General features: G+C 41.4%; 1 protein-coding gene across 3 annotated transcripts in view; it reads left to right on the top strand.

Moving 5' to 3' along the window:
- Positions 1-17474, top strand: part of sema5a (sema domain, seven thrombospondin repeats (type 1 and type 1-like), transmembrane domain (TM) and short cytoplasmic domain, (semaphorin) 5A) — a 174088-nt gene that overhangs the window by 105086 nt on the left and 51528 nt on the right. For all 3 annotated transcript variants that reach the window (XR_003273311.1, XM_026179439.1, XM_026179438.1), the window contains exons 11-15: positions 2664-2871; positions 4586-4703; positions 8671-8852; positions 10054-10197; positions 14064-14211. Coding sequence is in view for 2 of the 3 variants with exons in the window: in XM_026179439.1 (XP_026035224.1) it covers positions 2664-2871; positions 4586-4703; positions 8671-8852; positions 10054-10197; positions 14064-14211 (800 nt within the window). In the remaining variant the exon portion in view is untranslated. The remainder of the gene's footprint in view (positions 1-2663; positions 2872-4585; positions 4704-8670; positions 8853-10053; positions 10198-14063; positions 14212-17474) is intronic.

Here is a 17474-nt window from a genome sequence, read left to right as displayed (position 1 = left end):
ACCTGTTCCAGTTCGCTGCCTCCGTGCTTGGCATCTCCCTCAAAAACTCCCCTCTCATTGTTTGCATGGGGCTGTGATCAATGTAGCATTGGACCAGAGTTGCCCACACTGCAAGTTCCCTAGACACTAACCAGACGCTAATGAAAACATCTGAAATGCCGCCAAGGCCACTGGCTAGCACACATACTGTACCTAATCACATGCCATTATTAACGCCTAAACACACCCCACTGATTGGGGCCATTGTGGAAAAGCTGCTAGCTACAACTAGGGGTCCAAAGATGTGAAGGTGTGGGGGTTTTCAATTTGAACATGTGGCAAGCAGTCACCTTGTTTTTCAGCCCTCGTTAGAAGTTTCTGTCCTGAAGCAGTATTTATTTTCTTTCCATTAACGTGAACAGAATTCAGTTAAAAGCAAAAGACTTTTAAATTCATTGTTCACCGCAGTGCTAAACTTTTAACCAGGTAAATCCTTTAAGAAAAAAAACAATGCTTTTCTTACTCATAAGGCATTAATGATTAAAACTTTAGCTAATTAGTCATTTGCAAAAGTAATTAGATACAGTAACTGTGACCTTAGACGTCCTCACACGGATGCATATAAAGCATATCAGAAGTAAGACATATACATATATTAATATAAGCTACATTTGCAACAGCACAAAAATAGAAGTAGGATTACATTAATCTTTGATTAAACAGATAATGCTATAATTATCTATTATAATTTATCTGCTATGATTTAACTTTGAGCAAATAAGAAGTTAATGATTTTGATTAAATATGAATCGAATGATCTGAAATCATTGCACTGTATTTTTAATTAAACTTCAACATACAGTCACAACGTTTTTCTGAAACACGTGTGCACAATAAAATAATCTTGGATTTAAAAATAGAAAACCTTTTTTTAAAACTAATTTGAAAGTACGGGGTAAGAATAACACCTATGCACATATAGTAGCTGCCTACACATAAATAGTATAATATGAAGGATGATAAATGGTGATACTACTAATTAATACTATTTTGTCTTATGCCATACGTGTTATTATTTGCCACGCTTGTGGATCAGTCTACCTAATGACTGCTGGCCTGCTGAGACTTTTTAAAACTTATTTTACTTTTCATATATTTTACTTTATTTTACTTTTCATATATTTAATGGCATGTTCATTGAATCATTCCTTTACATGGTTAATCCTCTTTTATTATATTTGTGTATCTATTTGTTCACTTTAGTATCTATTTGTTCACTTTAGTTTCCCTTACATCTTTTTTTATCTGTCAGGTGGGTGTCGATATCTAGGTGGGGTTGTAGGGACAGAGGGGTGATGAGAGGGATGAGTGAAAAAGGTGTTTGTGCCCGGCTGTGTATTTTTGTTTATTTTCTCCTTTTAATGTGTACAGAAATCTGAGTTGCATCTTTATTGTATGAGAAGTACTTTGAAAATAAAGTTTTGATTGATTGATTGATTTATACAGTACAATATGAGTGAGTAGCTATCTATTAGCTAGCTAGCTAGATCAGCTAGCTATCAATAGCTACCTTAATGTTAGCCACAATTAGCACAATTAAAGTAAGCTACTTTTTGCTGCTCCCTTATTCACACGGGGTCTCCACAGCAAGTAGTGGCCCAGTATCTTTGATTTAGTAGATTTAAACCCTTCCTGATGTAACCCAAAAGGAGTTTGTGTCTCCTCCCAGGGAAAAAAAACAGTGGATTGTTTGCTTGCTAATGCATAAACCACTGCACTATGGAGCTACTCCCTATCCTCTATCTAATCAACTAAATTCAGCTCATGTTTCTGGTTCCAACCCAGAACTCCATCCCTTTAATGTCTCTGCAAAGGTAGTAACTCTAAGACCCATATATTTATGGACTACAGGCAGAGTGGTCTAATATCTGGCATCCAAAACAAGCAAGCCAGCCAACTCCCAAATACCAAAGTAATGTAGCCTTACTGGGATTCTACACTTCTTACTACTTCCAGAACTAATTGCTCCCTTGCCCATAGTGCTGGGGGCAAAACCTAACTTCTGCATCCCCTGCCTTAAAAATATCTATTAGCATGTCACGTCTTCCGTAGGCATCACTGTGCACCTAATTATTTTTTCTTCACCCAGGGGATTGCATGTATAATAGATGATATTTGTTTTAACTCTCTCCGAAGAAAATGTGTCCCTAACCTTATCCCATGGGGCCCACCTTTACAGAAAATAAGGTTCGGGACACATTCACGGTGACATGGATTTACACACTCCTCTCTCTCAAAGCTACAAAGAGGTTTTATCCCCTGGAATATCCCTCAAAGCAAAGTAGGCCAGAAATCATGGATTCAGGTGCCATATCAATTCCCTGGTTGCATCGACAGTGCTGCATGTTGACGGCATAACAGAGCTCGGCACACCAGCCATCGCCATTCTTTTTGACAGTATTATTTCACAGCCGCTGTGTTAGGAAGTAATTGTTATTTGTGTGCGCTCGCACCCTGAGTTCACATCCAGCAAATATGTGTTGTTGTTGTTTACCCTCCTCAAACTCCTCTATTGTTACCATGGCTCTCTTTTTGCTCTTTCCTCCACCTTTTCTTGTTCAGAAAATGACCCTCCTTCCTCTTTGTGACCAAATCTTCACCTCAGCTCTTTCTCTCTCTTCTAGATTACGGTACTATCAAAAAAGTGCTTTCCCCGCTCAACCAGTCTACAGGGAGCTGCCTTTTAGAAGAGATTGAGCTGTTCCCTCCCAGGAAGAGGCAGCACATCCGGAGCCTGCTGATCCTGCACAGCCGCAGCGAGCTATACGTGGGTGTGAGAGACCAGGTCATCAAGATCCCGCTCAAGAGATGCAGCTACCACAAGAGCAGAGAGTGAGTACATGCGCAAAGAAACCAACAAACCAACACCGTTAATCTCAGTTGAAATGGTCAAAAAAGCAAATGTGCTTACAACGAAATTTTAAAGCTCCCTCTTTCACGAGATGCTCTTTATCTGAGGGAGCCAGGCCTTTGTGTTGATCAGGGGCCTTTGGTGAGATTAAAAATCCTCTAAATCAGCTTTGTCTGAGCAACTGGAGGTGCCCACGGCTGCCCTGTCTCGATGTCGCTCATTGTCATTGACCCGCCCACAAAACCACATGTTTTCTGCCTCGTGCACAGTGCTGCAGCGACCGTGTGCGTGTGTTTATCAGATATATTGAGTTTCTGTCTGTCTGGAAGAAGCTCCATCAAGGTATAAATATTGGCAAAGAAAACCTGAGACAGAGGCCGGGGTGTGAAGACTCACTAAGATTGGGATCCCATCCATCATGGCACACAGGAAAGGAATCACACCTGCATACCTTGTCTCTCGCACAATGAGCTGTTATTGGAATACACAAAAGACTTAAGGCTTCATATTACAGCTGTGGCTCTGTGATATATGCTGCAGCCATAATGGCACTTCATCACATCGCTGATGCTTTTTTTTTTTTCTTAAAGAGAGAATTCAGAACAGAAAAAAACAGATAAAAGTAATAAAATCTTGGACACGGACTGGCAGCTACAGGGAGTGTTTCTGGGATCATCACTGACGTTTCTTTGAGGTTTGCCTATTTGAAATATTAGACGGCTGTCTCCGTGTTTTGCTGTGTGGCTCACCGATGGGAGGTGTACGATCTGTACAGCCCTTAAGGCCCCATGAAAGACAGGTACTGACGTGTTACTTCTCCCTTTCATTTTGTTCTCCTGTCTTTGGCCCTGATATTTTGTCTGGACACCTACAGTCACCCAGACATTATGTCAGCCACTTTGTGTGTGCAGGAAAGCATGAGTCTTCCCTTTCTGCAATTTTATACAGCCAGATAGGGTATGATCATGTGTTGCTTGCATAAGCTCACTTGTTTGTGTGTGCATGCGGTTCATTGTTATGAAACCCACGGACAACTTTGTTACATTTCACTAGGGGCATGTCAGGCAACATTGAAGCCTGCGGCTCAAAGATATGTCATTGTGCTGTCAGTGCAGACTTTTATTTATATGAAAATAGTAACATCGGGCTTTTTATTGCACTCAGCAAAACATCTGAAGCGGATACGGCAAAAACAGACCCAGTTATCTTTACTACAGCATTCTCATGTGGGAGCTGATAAGCTATTTGAGTCAGGAATGTATGTGTGCCCGTATGTGATGGCATGAATGTAATCCTGGTGTTTGACTGAAGATTACCTGAAAAATCAGTCACTAAACTGTGTTAGGAGATAATTCTAGGATGCTGATGCATTGCAATGCATGATGGTGATTTACATTCCCACTGTAAATTTTCTTCTTTGTCCTCTCCCAAACGCTCTCTGTACCCCTCTCTTGTTTTTTTTCTTATTTCCTGTGCCGTCACTCTTTTGACACTTTCCCCAGCATTTTATCTCTCGCAGTTCTATATTTCCATACATCACCTATTCCAGCACCTTATCGTTTAGCTCTCCCAGTAATCTCCCTCTTCTTCCTGATATTTGATTTCATGTCAAGCAACGATGCAGAGGTGTCTGTATGCATACATGACAGGTTAATAAAAGCCCATTAAATGCCGAACTTGATTCTCTCCTTTCAGAGCCTGTGTAGGAGCGAGGGACCCGTACTGCGGTTGGGACCTGCTGCTAAAGAAATGCACCACTCTGGAGGAAAGCATCAGAATGAGCCAGTGGGAGCAAAGCATCTCAAAATGCCCGGTGAGTATCATGAAGCTATTGTGTGATGTGCACAGACTTCATTGTAGCTTACTTGCTTGGTGTTTGATTGCTTTAGTTTTCTTTTTTCAGCTTTCAAACTTAACAAAAGTTGGCAGAAAACACAATAATCCTTGCTCCACCTGCAAGCTCACTCTCTTTTTTGCATGTATTCGTTTCTTACATTAATTTGTACTCTTCCCCATTGAAAGCTACATCCTGCTCTCCAGATCTTCACGGCTCACGAGCAGTCCCTAAAACCAGCACTGTGAAACATATCCTTCCCAACAACAAAAGACATCTCAGGACTGAACAACTTGACTTTATGGGAACTGCATGTACCCTCAGAATGATCGAGGACGCTGCCTCAATCATTCACCTCCGGCTGCTGGTTCATTAGCACAACAGTTCTTCCATTTATTTTTAACGTGCACCAGCATTGGGAGCCGTATTAGGGGGCGGTAAGCCTATCAATTTGAGCAGTGTTTCACAGACATCAGTTTCAAGCCAGTCAAGAGTGCTGTGTAGCTCTTTTATGTGGCTTTATATTCAGGGAAATATTTGGCACTCAAGCCATGGCATCTGTCAGCAGAGCTCTGGCAGAAAGCTAGCCAACACCACATCCGCATATCCATTAAGAGCATACATGAACACAATTACACATGCATATATGTGCATGAATAAGCATTACCATTACCAACTGCAACAGTGAGTTTTTTCTTTGTGCCAGAGGCAAAAGCTTCATGAGCTCACCACAACATTTCTAGTCAATATTTTATCAAGATCACATTTTCACTGAAGCAATTTCAGCTTCAAAACATTTAGCTCTGCTACTTATGATCAGTTGAGCATTTTGGTGAATCATTTTAATGTGCGGGAAATTTACATCAAGAGTACAGTTTGGCCATATTTCAGAGCTGCAACATCACTGGAGTGCCCAAAAGCACAAGGTGTGCAATACTCAGAGACATGGCCAAGGTAAGAAAGGCTGAAAGACGACCACCACTGAACAAGACACACAAGCTGAAACGTCAAGACTGGGCCAAGAAATATCTCAAGACTGGTTTTTCTGAGGTTTTATGGACTGATGAAATGAGAGTGAGTCTTGATGGGCCAGATGGATGGGCCCGTGGCTGGATTGGTAAAGGGCAGAGAGCTCCAGTCCGACTCAGACGCCAGCAAGGTGGAGGTGGAGTACTGGTTTGGGCTGGTATCATCAAAGATGAGCTTGTGGGGCCTTTTCGGGTTGAGGATGGAGTCAAGCTCTACTCCCAGTCCTACTGCCAGTTTCTGGAAGACACCTTCTTCAAGCAGTGGTACAGGAAGAAGTCTGCATCCTTCAAGAAAAACATGATTTTCATGCAGGACAATGCTCCATCACACGCGTCCAAGTACTCCACAGCGTGGCTGGCAAGAAAGGGTATAAAAGAAGAAAAACTAATGACATGGCCTCCTTGTTCACCTGATCTGAACCCCATTGAGAACCTGTGGTCCATCATCAAATGTGAGATTTACAAGGAGGGAAAACAGTACACCTCTCTGAACAGTGTCTGGGATGCTGTGGTTGCTGCTGCACGCAATGTTGATGGTGAACAGATCAAAACACTGACAGAATCCATGGATGGCAGGCTTTTGAGTGTCCTTGCAAAGAAAGGTGGCTATATTGGTCGCTGATTTGGTTTTGTTTTGTTTTTGAATGTCAGAAATGTATATTTGTGAATGTGGAGATGTTATATTGGTTTCACTGGTAAAAATAAATAATTGAAATGGGTATATATTTGTTTTTTGTTAAGTTGCCTAATAATTATGCACAGTAATAGTCACCTGCACACACAGATATCCCCCTAAAATAGCTAAAACTAAAAAACTAAAAACTACTTCCAAAAACATTCAGCTTTGATATTAATGAGTTTTTTGGGTTCATTGAGAACATGGTTGTTGTTCAATAATAAAATTATTCCTCAGAAATACAACTTGCCTAATAATTCTGCACTCCCTGTATGTTCACGTCTGGTTTCACACAGTCACAGTGGCTTTGTCCATTTTTTATATCTTCTCTCTATAAGTTGTTGTTATATGATGTAAAATTTTACAAAATAAAAGTGTAAAAATCAAGTTGTCGCTCCCATTTTCCTAACAGTATCACAGCTTAAAGTAATTGTCATCTGTCTAATCATGGACGTGAGACAGCATGGCTTATCTTTTAATCTAACTGTCATTTGGGGGGTTCACATCTCCCCCGCCCCCCAAAATCCAAGTTATTACTTTAAATGCTGATTGAAGATATTACCTGTGTTTCTTGCTGCATAGCCACTAATACTTTAGTTTTTATGCATTTTCAGGTGGCCACATATCACTGCCCACACCACTGATGGGGTATATATTTTCTTGGTTAACCTTTGTCTGGTCCGGTCTAGTCCATTTAGAGTGATCATGAGTTAATCTAAATGAACTTTATATGCTGACACTGAGGAATGGCCAGACAGTAGGAGTCTACAACAATTCATTCGCAGTTTGTAAAACCTGAAAATAAAGAAGCGTTCTTTTATCACAGCTACAGTTTCACTCCCTGGGAGTCCATTAACAGTTTGCAAAGGCTAAACTGGCTGAATGTCTGTTCTCCTGCGAAGTGGAAGCCTGGAGTTGGAGGCCAGTCAAGGGTTTGCACACTGAGTAGTGTTGTGTAGGCAGAGACAGGAGATACGCTTTACCAACCTATTCATAATCGCCATCTGGCTTCACAGTCTCATGTCTGGAAACAAGCAAAAAAATGTGTTTTGCTGTGGTTTTAGGGGAGGTGAAAGTCTTAGTAACAGACATTTTCGTCCCAATTTTAACTCAGGTAAAATGGAAATCTTTACTCAATATTTTTGGTAAGGTATCCGCTTTGCCTGTCCTCCACCAAGCCCAAATCTAAACCATGTTTTTTATATATATATTTTTGAATAAAAAGAGACCCCTCTCTTGCTTTTTCAGTCAGGGAAAGAAAGTATTATTTTTATATTCCATAAAGAAATATGAGTGCTTTTCATCATCTTTCAGATTTTTTCTATTGTCCTCTTTCTGCCGCCTTTTCCCTTCTATTTTGGCATTTTAATGAAAAAAAACTACATTTCCTGACAGTAAAAAAGTAATTTTATTTCTCTTTGGATCTTTATTTTTTAATGAGAGATATATACAGCATGAAATATTCATCTACCAAATCATTTATAGCCTCAGCTGTAAATGATATTGCTATATTTCTGCATTGGCTGTCGCTGTATAGTTGTTTGCTTTCTAGGCAGCCCATTGATGTTGTCTGCCTCAGCCAAGGGTACCCCATTTAGGCACACAGCAGAGTTCAATTACCAAAAAGAGCGGAGGCCAGACGGTATTCTGCTTCTGCCAAAACTGCTGATGATCACGCTCCCTCTTCCCCTTGTGTGAAAGTGTTCTTTGCATTTTTAAATCATCCTGAAATGTTGCGGCGACATGGCTCATATCATCTGCAGCTCTGAATCTCACAACGGCGCTTTTTTGTATTTAGCTCATACGCCTAGGACATCAGTCGTAATTCATAGCGGCTGCAATATCAGGGCCTTCCTGTTCGATTCTGTTTTGCTTCACATATTCAGTTATGAGGCCACTTTTATTTCCTCATATTTCTGTCCTTTGAATGTGTCCATTCACAGCCTTGATCTGCATTTATGAATCTCTATTTTCCCGTTTTCGTCGCTCATCATTTCCTGATGCAATTTTTGTGTATCTTCCTTATGTTTACAGCACATAAATGTGCAATTTGGGGTGTGCTGTAGATGTAATGTTTTTTTTTTCTTTGCATCTATTAGAGGAAAATTGATTTCTGTTTTCATCCACCGATGGGCTGAATTTCACAGAGCAATACCTTCCTGAGAGCATCACTCAATGACCATTTTCTGAGAAAGCCATTACTTTCAGGTGTTTTATTTTTGACCTTCTCTGTTGCTGCTAGGTTCGTAATGTTACAGTCGATGGAGGCTTTGGTGCCTGGTCCGGCTGGTCCACTTGTAGCCACAACGACGGAGGCAGTGCAGGGTCTTGTCTGTGTCGGACGCGAGCCTGCGATAACCCAGCCCCGCAGTGTGGTGGGCAGCAGTGTCATGGGATCAGTGTTGAGGTCGCCAACTGCTCCAGGTAAACTACTTTGTTGATGCAGCAGCACATATGTGCAAATGTTTCTAAATTGTCTATGAATATTTTTGCATACATCTATGTAGGGAATGATAGAACTGGAACTTTGAGTAACGTTTGAACAGCGGGCACGTCAACATTATTCCCCTATTCAGCTGCTCGGTGACTCAAAGGTTGACAGTTCCCAATAGTAAGGTGTACTAGATATGTGGTCTCTAGTCACAGACATAAAACACAAGTTGATGTCCTTTTTGGTCGCTGTATTCAAGATGGCGGGGTAATATAGAGACTTCTACAAATTTTAAATTAAGGCATCAGTTTCTTGGAAGATGTAATTACAGATTAATCAATATGTACTTATAAGTAACATTGATTTTTTTCTATAAAGTAACCTTGAAAACGACTGACTGTACCTTTAAGAGTGAGGTTGAGATGTTAGTTAATTTCCTGGAGAATTGCATCTACTCCTTTGGTATCTACACACAGCCAGTCATTATGTGTTACATCCTCACTGTCACCTATTTAGGGATAACAAGTGTTGATTGGGCGTTGCCTTTTTTTGCACCGCATCAGCTGACATGACTGTTTTTAACTCTCACAGTTAAAGTTGGAGCTGCATGATTCTTCAGGCGGCTATACAAGGATGTGAGCATATTCATTCATGAAGGATGAGGCATTTTGATGAAGGGAAGTTAGAAACAGTCAATTAATCTTTTGCAGTAATAAATGTCTGAGCGTAATCATAAATGCTTATCTCAAACTCGGAGCCTATTATTACATTTAAAATGAAACAGACACGTGAAAACACATCCCTTTATCTGATTTGTTTCACTGGCTCATTTTCCCTTAATATGTGCTACAAAGATTGGTCTGATCGCCAGCAAGCAGCACAGTGGTGAAGTGGTTAGCACCATCGCCAAAAAGGGAGAAGGTTCAGATTGCAGGCTGGTCCTTACTCTTCCCGTGTGGCTAAATTGACCATAGGTGTGAATGTGATGGTGAATGGCGGCGTGTTTCTCTGTGTTAGCCCTGAGAAAGGTCGTGCTGTTCCTCTGAGCAACATGCGATGAGGAATGGCTTCTCAGCCAAGACCTTCTTCTTAAACAATAAAGACAGGACAATCTGGTACAAGCAAGACCAATTGCACAGCTTTTCAATCAGTGGCTAAAGTCACAGACTGACATTACTTCGTCTGTCACCATAGAAATGGAGCGTGGACGCCCTGGACTTCCTGGTCTCCCTGCAGCACCACCTGCGGTATTGGCTTTCAGGTGCGTCAGCGTTCGTGCAGCAACCCGACCCCTCGCCACGGCGGACGAGTATGCGTGGGCCAGAACCGCGAGGAGAGGTGAATAATGCAAACACAACACCCACACGTATACATCGGTCAACATGAGCCGATTCAAGTAAAAACAAGCTTTACAAGTGCATTTGGATCCATGCATGTTTAAGTTAAGGGAAAAAGAAAACAACTTTTTTCCCCCATAATTTGCAACCTGCTGTTAGAAAGTACGACTTTGGCTGTGACTTTTTGTTTTCCTCCCCGCCTTCCCCCCTCACTTCTGTCCAAATATGTGACAGCCAATTAAGGAATAAGTGGGATAGGCCTGCGCTTGGGTAATTATCTGGCTTTCACACACAGACTGAGTCCACGTTTTGAAGCTTTGGAGGCTTTGCTGTAGAATAATCGCCTTTTTAAAGATGTTTGTATGGTTTCTAAGCAACCTTGAAGGCCTGAAAAAAACTTTCAAGGAGAAAGTATGCGAAGAAGCAAGGTAGAAAAGGTCAAGAGATGAGTTTTCTTGAGTTAAATGAGGTCAATTAAATAAGGTGAACCTGAAAAGCACTGAGGAAAACTTTAAGATCTTTAGGTGTGTTCGAAAAATATACGAAACAAGCTGTCTTAGAGAAAGTTAATTCCATCCAAGTACAGAGCGGCATTCCTTCTTGGTGTCCATAGTGTCTGATGTTTTTCATCCATCCCCTGCTGTTAACCCGAGGTGAAGGCTGTAAAAGTACAAATAAACACAGTTCAGAGGATACAGGGAAGGAGAAAGGAGACAGAAATTGTTACCAGTTGTCACCATGGCAACAGAAGCAGCGTGATGGGTGAGTAATAGGATACGGCCTTCAAGGATGAACCTTATATTACTTGTTTTTCTTTTTTTTCCTCTCCCAGCACTTTTTCATTTCCTCTCACTCCCCCGTCTAACCTCCTGCCTCCCCCCACCCTCTGGCACTCATTGCTGCTCCTGGAGCAGTCCTTGAGAAAGTGACTGCTCCGCCACGAGCCCTAAGCAAAACATGTACAGAGTGACCGGCACAGCCCACTTACTCAGGAACCAAACCCAAAAAATGCTGGCTGGCACTAAAGACCACAGGAGGCCAGAAGCGCATTTTACACCAACCACCCTTCGATTTCACTCTCCGAGCTTTAATCTCATTTGTTTCATCTCCCCTTCCATCACTGCTTGCTCTGTTCAGCTATTTAAAACACCTTAGGCCACCTTAGAGGCCAGCTGTGAGAGCTGGAAAAGGATCCTTGTAAGACAGGAGTGAAAGGGGAGGAGTCTTGCGTGTGTGTGTGTGTGTGTGTGTGTGTGTGTGTGTGTGTGTGTGTGTGTGTGTGTGTGTTAAGTGCTTGAAGAGAGAAATGAACAGGAAAGCCTGAGACTGCCCGAGGGAGGAAAAAGAAAGGGATGCTAGAAAAGGTGTATGTGTGTGTCCTGGTGAAGCAGGAATGTTTATTGCTTGTGCCACAAAACAAATTGGGAAGAGATGTAAAAAAAAAATTAGGTGATCAACACAGTGTCCAAAAAAAATTCAACCACCTCTGTCGTTAAAAGCGTGAGGCGGACTGGCGTTTTTTCAAATTCTGCTCACTGAGCGATTCTTTTAATGCCAGTGGAGGCTTTTATTTTATGAGGCACTGGGTTTCTTTCATAGGTGCTAGACATCTGCAGCAAAGACACACTATACGCTGTTCTTGCTTCAAGCACTCTGTTGGGATTAACTCGCAGGCCTTATGTTCACAGATCCATGGATATGACACGAGCTTATATTTACACAGACACGCATATTCGCAAAATACAATGATTCTGAGGGCAAAATAAACTTCTTTTTCTACGTCTTTTTTTTTTGCATTAGCCAACAGGCCTCCAATAAGTCTGGCCCTGATTGTTTGCAGCAGGCAAAGCTTTTAAAGATAAAGCAAATGCTATGAAACAGCAGCGCTACAGGCTTAAGTCTGGCCAGTTAATGCCTGCATTTATGAACCTTCTGTTGGTATTTCCCTCAGCACACTGACAGCGTCCGCACTGCTTACTCAGCCTATAGCGGGTAATTAGCCTCGCTTTTGGTTTGATCAGCTCTGTGTGTTTTACTGAGAAGGGAAAAGGATAAGATGAGATGGAGCAAAGCCACTTGCTCGTCTGAAATGATTAGTGTGTATGATGATGATGATTCTAAAGCTCTACATATTGATTGCGGACATGTTTTGTTTTTTTTTCATATTGTGTTGGGTTGCTGCAGTTAATGCGCGCGACTTGTTTGCACGGTCGTCCGTGTGAGCATGTGTGTTTGTGCATCTTCCCCCTTCTCTGGGCTTTCGCAAGATTGTAATCCACACTTGTCCTCACTTTTCCACACTCCGCCTCCCTACTGTATCGTACAACCGCGCAGATTAGTAGAAGTGGAAAGAAAGACGCTGCTCTAAGGATTTTTAACAACATGGAGTGTACAGAATGTGGCGTTTGATTTGCCGTGAACAATAGCCGAGTGTTTGAGAATGGTACAATGGAAATATCCCGCCTGAGCCTCTGGAGGAAGGGTTTAAAGAAGACTCGGTTTTCTTCAAAAAGCGGTCATCTGCAAAAAGACAACAAAATAGCAATAAAAGCAATTTTATAGCATGTGTAAGAGTTATAAAATAAATTATAGGGCTCTAATTAGACTGGCAATCGTCTGTAGTTAATGCCTAATGAGGATTGAGCTATTAAAGTATTTTAGACATCGCCATAATCCTGTCTTGTAAAACGATGTAATTACAGATGATGCATGCACATGTGAGGCTTTTTTAATAGGCTGTGTCAATGAATTATGCAAACTACATGTGGAAGTTGTGTTTTGAGATTCAATTTTCTTAACTGTACTTTGAAGCCACAGTGGCTAATACAACATTATGCACAGACATACGCTACAGACCTTCAGACTCGCACCGAGCTGTGTTCTCTGCACTCCAAGGCCACATCAAAGAGGGATGTTGGTTTTTACAAAAGTTTGTTGGAAGTGAAGTTTACACGCCTTTTCAAACATCCCTGTCTTGTGGTCTGAGCTATTTGTAGTTGTAGCGCAGTGGCAAGGTTTCAAGAGTGCGGTGACGTCTTCGGTGTCCTTCATATATAATTTCAGTGGTCTGTCAGATAAAGAAGCTATTCCATTTTCCACAGACAATCCCAGAGACTCCTATACATGATTCAATAAGGTATCCTCTGTGAAAGCTTTTAACCTAACTCCTGTCAGAGCCTCAGGAGTTTTTTTGAAGACTGAAACAGCTACAGATGAAGTGTTATTGGACACTTTAGTTACTTCTTGGAGGGTAATAACCATCTTAAAGACAGCTGCTTATGAGTTTGATATTAAACATGACATGACAGTGTTGTTTACAGCTTGTTGAACTGACATGAAGTGCAGAGTGGTCAGTGACGCAACCTGGAATACAGAGGATGAGACTGGTTAGAGATACATTCACCTTTTAAGCAGAATAAACTCACAAAAGTACTCGATAACTCTCTCTCTCTCCTGCTGGGGGTCTTGAATTTATCTTTGAGTCAGGACTGCTGCAGTTAAAGGAAGAAAGGTATTTCCATCTGCATCTATTTGCAGACTAGTGGGGCAGAGCAGGAGCTATAGATAGACATTGTTTAATACAGAAGCAGAATGATATGATAAGCTGAGTTTGAGAATGATTGCTGAGTGGCTTGCAGATGCATGGCAACCATGGTCAGGCTAAATCAGCTTAAGTAGAGTGTCCTGCTGTGTGTGAAATTTGCCAGTTGGATGTATTGGAGACCACTTTGTTGTTGAATTGTTGTTGAATTGTTGTTGTTGTTGAATTGTGCTATACAAATAAACTTGCCATTAGATAAGCCATCAGCTGAATGTGGCTGCGCTTGACTACTATGAGTTTAAATCTGTGCTTATGTGACTTCTCAGGTACTGCAACGAACACTTGCCCTGCCCGCCACACGTCTACTGGTCCGCCTGGTCGGCGTGGGAACGCTGCACTGTGCCTTGTGGCGGCGGCATCCAGTCACGCCGGAGAACCTGTGAGAACGGCAACGACTGTCCCGGGTGTGGTCAGGTATGTCATGCGGAACAATGCCTCTCATATGCACCGTTCTAACACCCGTCTTTTCTCTGTGGCTGTTCATTGTTTGGGAGCTCAGCTTAAGCCATTTGATGCGACGAAGCGTCAGTGGTGATGAAATGGGAACATCTAACACGACCAAATCCCCCGGCTATATTTATACAGTGGCAGCAGCCATCAGATTTATTACCAAGACCTATTTAATACCATGCACGCACACACACACACACATACTGTAATCATTCCACATATGAATAGGCTTATTTTCTGCCACAAAGATGTCTCTAAAGCAAAGATGATGCAAGGAAGTGTTGAAATACGAGTGTTCTTCTTGATGACAGAATGATGTGATGCTTGTGTTATTTCTGCTGCTATTTTCATACACGCACAGACTCCCTCATCCTCAGTCCTGGTAAAAATAAGAGAGAACGAACATGATAGCTGTAGCGTCTTGTCCCCCTGTTGAAAACGGATTAAAGAATATGGGTCAGGGCCTTGTGGATGCATGGGATTCTTGAAGTGTATTTCTGTTTGTTTGCGTGTTTTCTTTATCATTTTAAGTAGACGTTTGGATTTTTTTAATGTTTTAGGCCCAAAGCTGAATGTTTTTTAACTTCTTTTGACTTAGAAATGAAATAAGAATTATGTGTATTTTCATAGAATTTTCATGTAAAAGATTGGACACAGACATTCACTTGGTTAAATTAAATAATTGGGTGCTTTTTGCTTTTAGAAAATTTTAGTAAAATGCTGTAAAATACTTTCATTGACCCAAATCGCATTTAGCAGGAAAAAAAGTCACATTACAGAGGTTGTGTAATGGTCTGTTGTAAAGCGAAATAATACAGTGTAAACGATGAAACATCCCACGCAAGACCTTGATACCTCGCGAGCATATATAGTATGTGATAATTGCTCGTGACACATTAGTCGATGCAGAACACCCAAATAAAAAGACTGACCTCCCATTAAGTAGCAATTTAGCAGTCGTACCTTATCATCTCCTGCTTCGTGCACCTACAGAGCCACGCGGTTCCTGTGGTCATATTCCTGTCATTGCATGGTGGCCATTAACACGCTAGGAATAGAGCAACTTGTCATTAGGAATGAGGGAACAGGACAGGAGATGTTAAAGATGGTTTGCGTGTGTCCGTGGAGGTGACAGTGTCGTCGCAGTTACAGTCGTACTACACAAAGGAAAGCAGGAAAGGTCAAACAGGCACTTTGCATTGACTCTTATAAATTTTCTGTTTGTTTAGACAAGTTGTCTTCCTCCTCCCTCTTCCTTCTTGCTCTTGCATTTTCACTTGTTGTCCCTTTCTCCTTTGTTTTGTTTTCTCATTGACTCCTTGTCTTCTAACATTGTGATATGGACTTAATTAGGGACGTTTCAGGCACCGGAGAGGTAATTACATACTGACTTCAGAGGCAATTCTTTGCCGGGGAAGACTTATTTGGACGGTTTTTCTAAGTTATATTAGAGCCACACATTTACTCAGATCAGAGAACCATTTGCTGCCTTTTATTTACAACCCGTATAAGGTGCTAAAAGGCACAGCTGTTAATGTATAACAAGTGCTCCAATGCATTTAAAACACCCATATCCACACACATTTCTATTCAGACCTTAAAGATTTCCACATATGATGGGGATAATAACAGCAACGGTAATTTCAAGAACCCCCAAAATGTGATGGAGTTCATTTTTATGTGCCATCTGCATGTGTTTCTTTCCCCGGACACATGTTTAATTAAACAGAAGGAGACCACACGCACAAACACACACATGTTGCAGCTTCTGTCATCACAGCTACTTTATTTAGTCTGGGAATCCTACTGAGACCTGGAAAGGGTGTTAGATCAACAAAGGTGCGCGTATGTTCATTTGCGCCTTTGCGTTTACCTGTAAGGATTTATATTGTCACAGCCACCTGTGGTCAGCTCCAGGTGTTTGTCAGATAGGTATTGACAGCAATGGGTTAACATCTGCTTCTTGTTTTGAAAAAAGAGAAAGATTTTAAATCTTTTTTTGGAACTTTTTGACGAGTGTGCAAAGTTGAACTAAGTTGGTGATAAATATTCTGTTGTCAAAACGCTCCCAACATGTGGTAAAATGAATCCCTGAGCAGAAAAAAAAAGTTCAGTTCTTACTTTTTTGTGATTTTTGTTGATCCCTGAAGCAAACATTTCTTTGCTTATACCCCTCCACAGGGTGCTCGCAACACAGTCAGAAACAGAATAGCTCAACTAAAACTAGTAGGGATTCAGGTCAAGGACATTTCAGTTTAAATCAAAGAGTCCTCGCTCACTATGCAACCCCGCTACCCTGAAAACAAAATGCTGCCAGATGCTTGATTAAAGGAACAACCTCTCTCGGTGCTTTATTTCCATCAAACCTGCCCTTACGTTGCCCCGTGTGTCATAGCCATAAGCTTCAGCTGCAGGCTTACTACAGTTCAGTGCCTCATTTTTGCTGATGAAAAAGGCCACATAACTGCAACTTCATCAGTCTGAAGTCCACACAGTGCTGCTCCATCACATTCAGTGTATTCACTCTTCAGTGTTGAGTCCCCAGGGAAGCTAGCTAAGCTAGATAGGAAATAAAACAGTAGTGATGCACTATAGCTGCAATACAGTACTTAACCCCATCTTTTCCTGTGACTTAAAACTTTACCACAGAATTGGAAGTGTGCTCAGTCAACCTTGGATGAATTGGAAGCAAGGTATTTCTTTCCCCCAGTATTGAGACGAAAAGCTATTATTTGCCGGAGGTTATGAATTCTGGAAACAAGGCTAAAATAATTAAATAAATTTAGAAGCAGCTCGCTCACTGTGTTTAGAGTGGGATCATTAACGTGGGCTGGGGAAATTTCATGCTGAATTTATTCCTGCTATATGCTCCATGGCCAGACAAACTTTTCACAGGCCAGGAAATATACCTTGTGCTTCGTATTGACAAAGTTTGTGCACACAGGTGAAAATTTACAAGTAAAACTGTAGCGAGCAAAACAACAGAAAGGACTTAACTTTTACATCAGCTAGCATAGCAAGAGTGCTGCAGTTGTAATTGTAACAACAGGAGCGCAGAAAGAATGATGTTGTTACATCATGATACATGAGCGTCACTGCAGCCCCGACAATAAGCATCAAAAGACAAACACTGTGCATTGAAAGGGAAGTTAGATCAATTAATAAGGGTGTAAAACAACAAAAACCTAGAACTTAGTGATTATCTATTTACTTTACATTATAAAGTG

The sequence above is a fragment of the Astatotilapia calliptera genome, chromosome 9 (assembly GCF_900246225.1).
Source record: "Astatotilapia calliptera chromosome 9, fAstCal1.2, whole genome shotgun sequence".
Taxonomy (NCBI): domain Eukaryota; kingdom Metazoa; phylum Chordata; class Actinopteri; order Cichliformes; family Cichlidae; genus Astatotilapia; species Astatotilapia calliptera.
The sequence above is the reverse complement of the archived record's forward strand: the minus strand, read 5'-3'. Positions and strand labels throughout refer to the sequence as shown.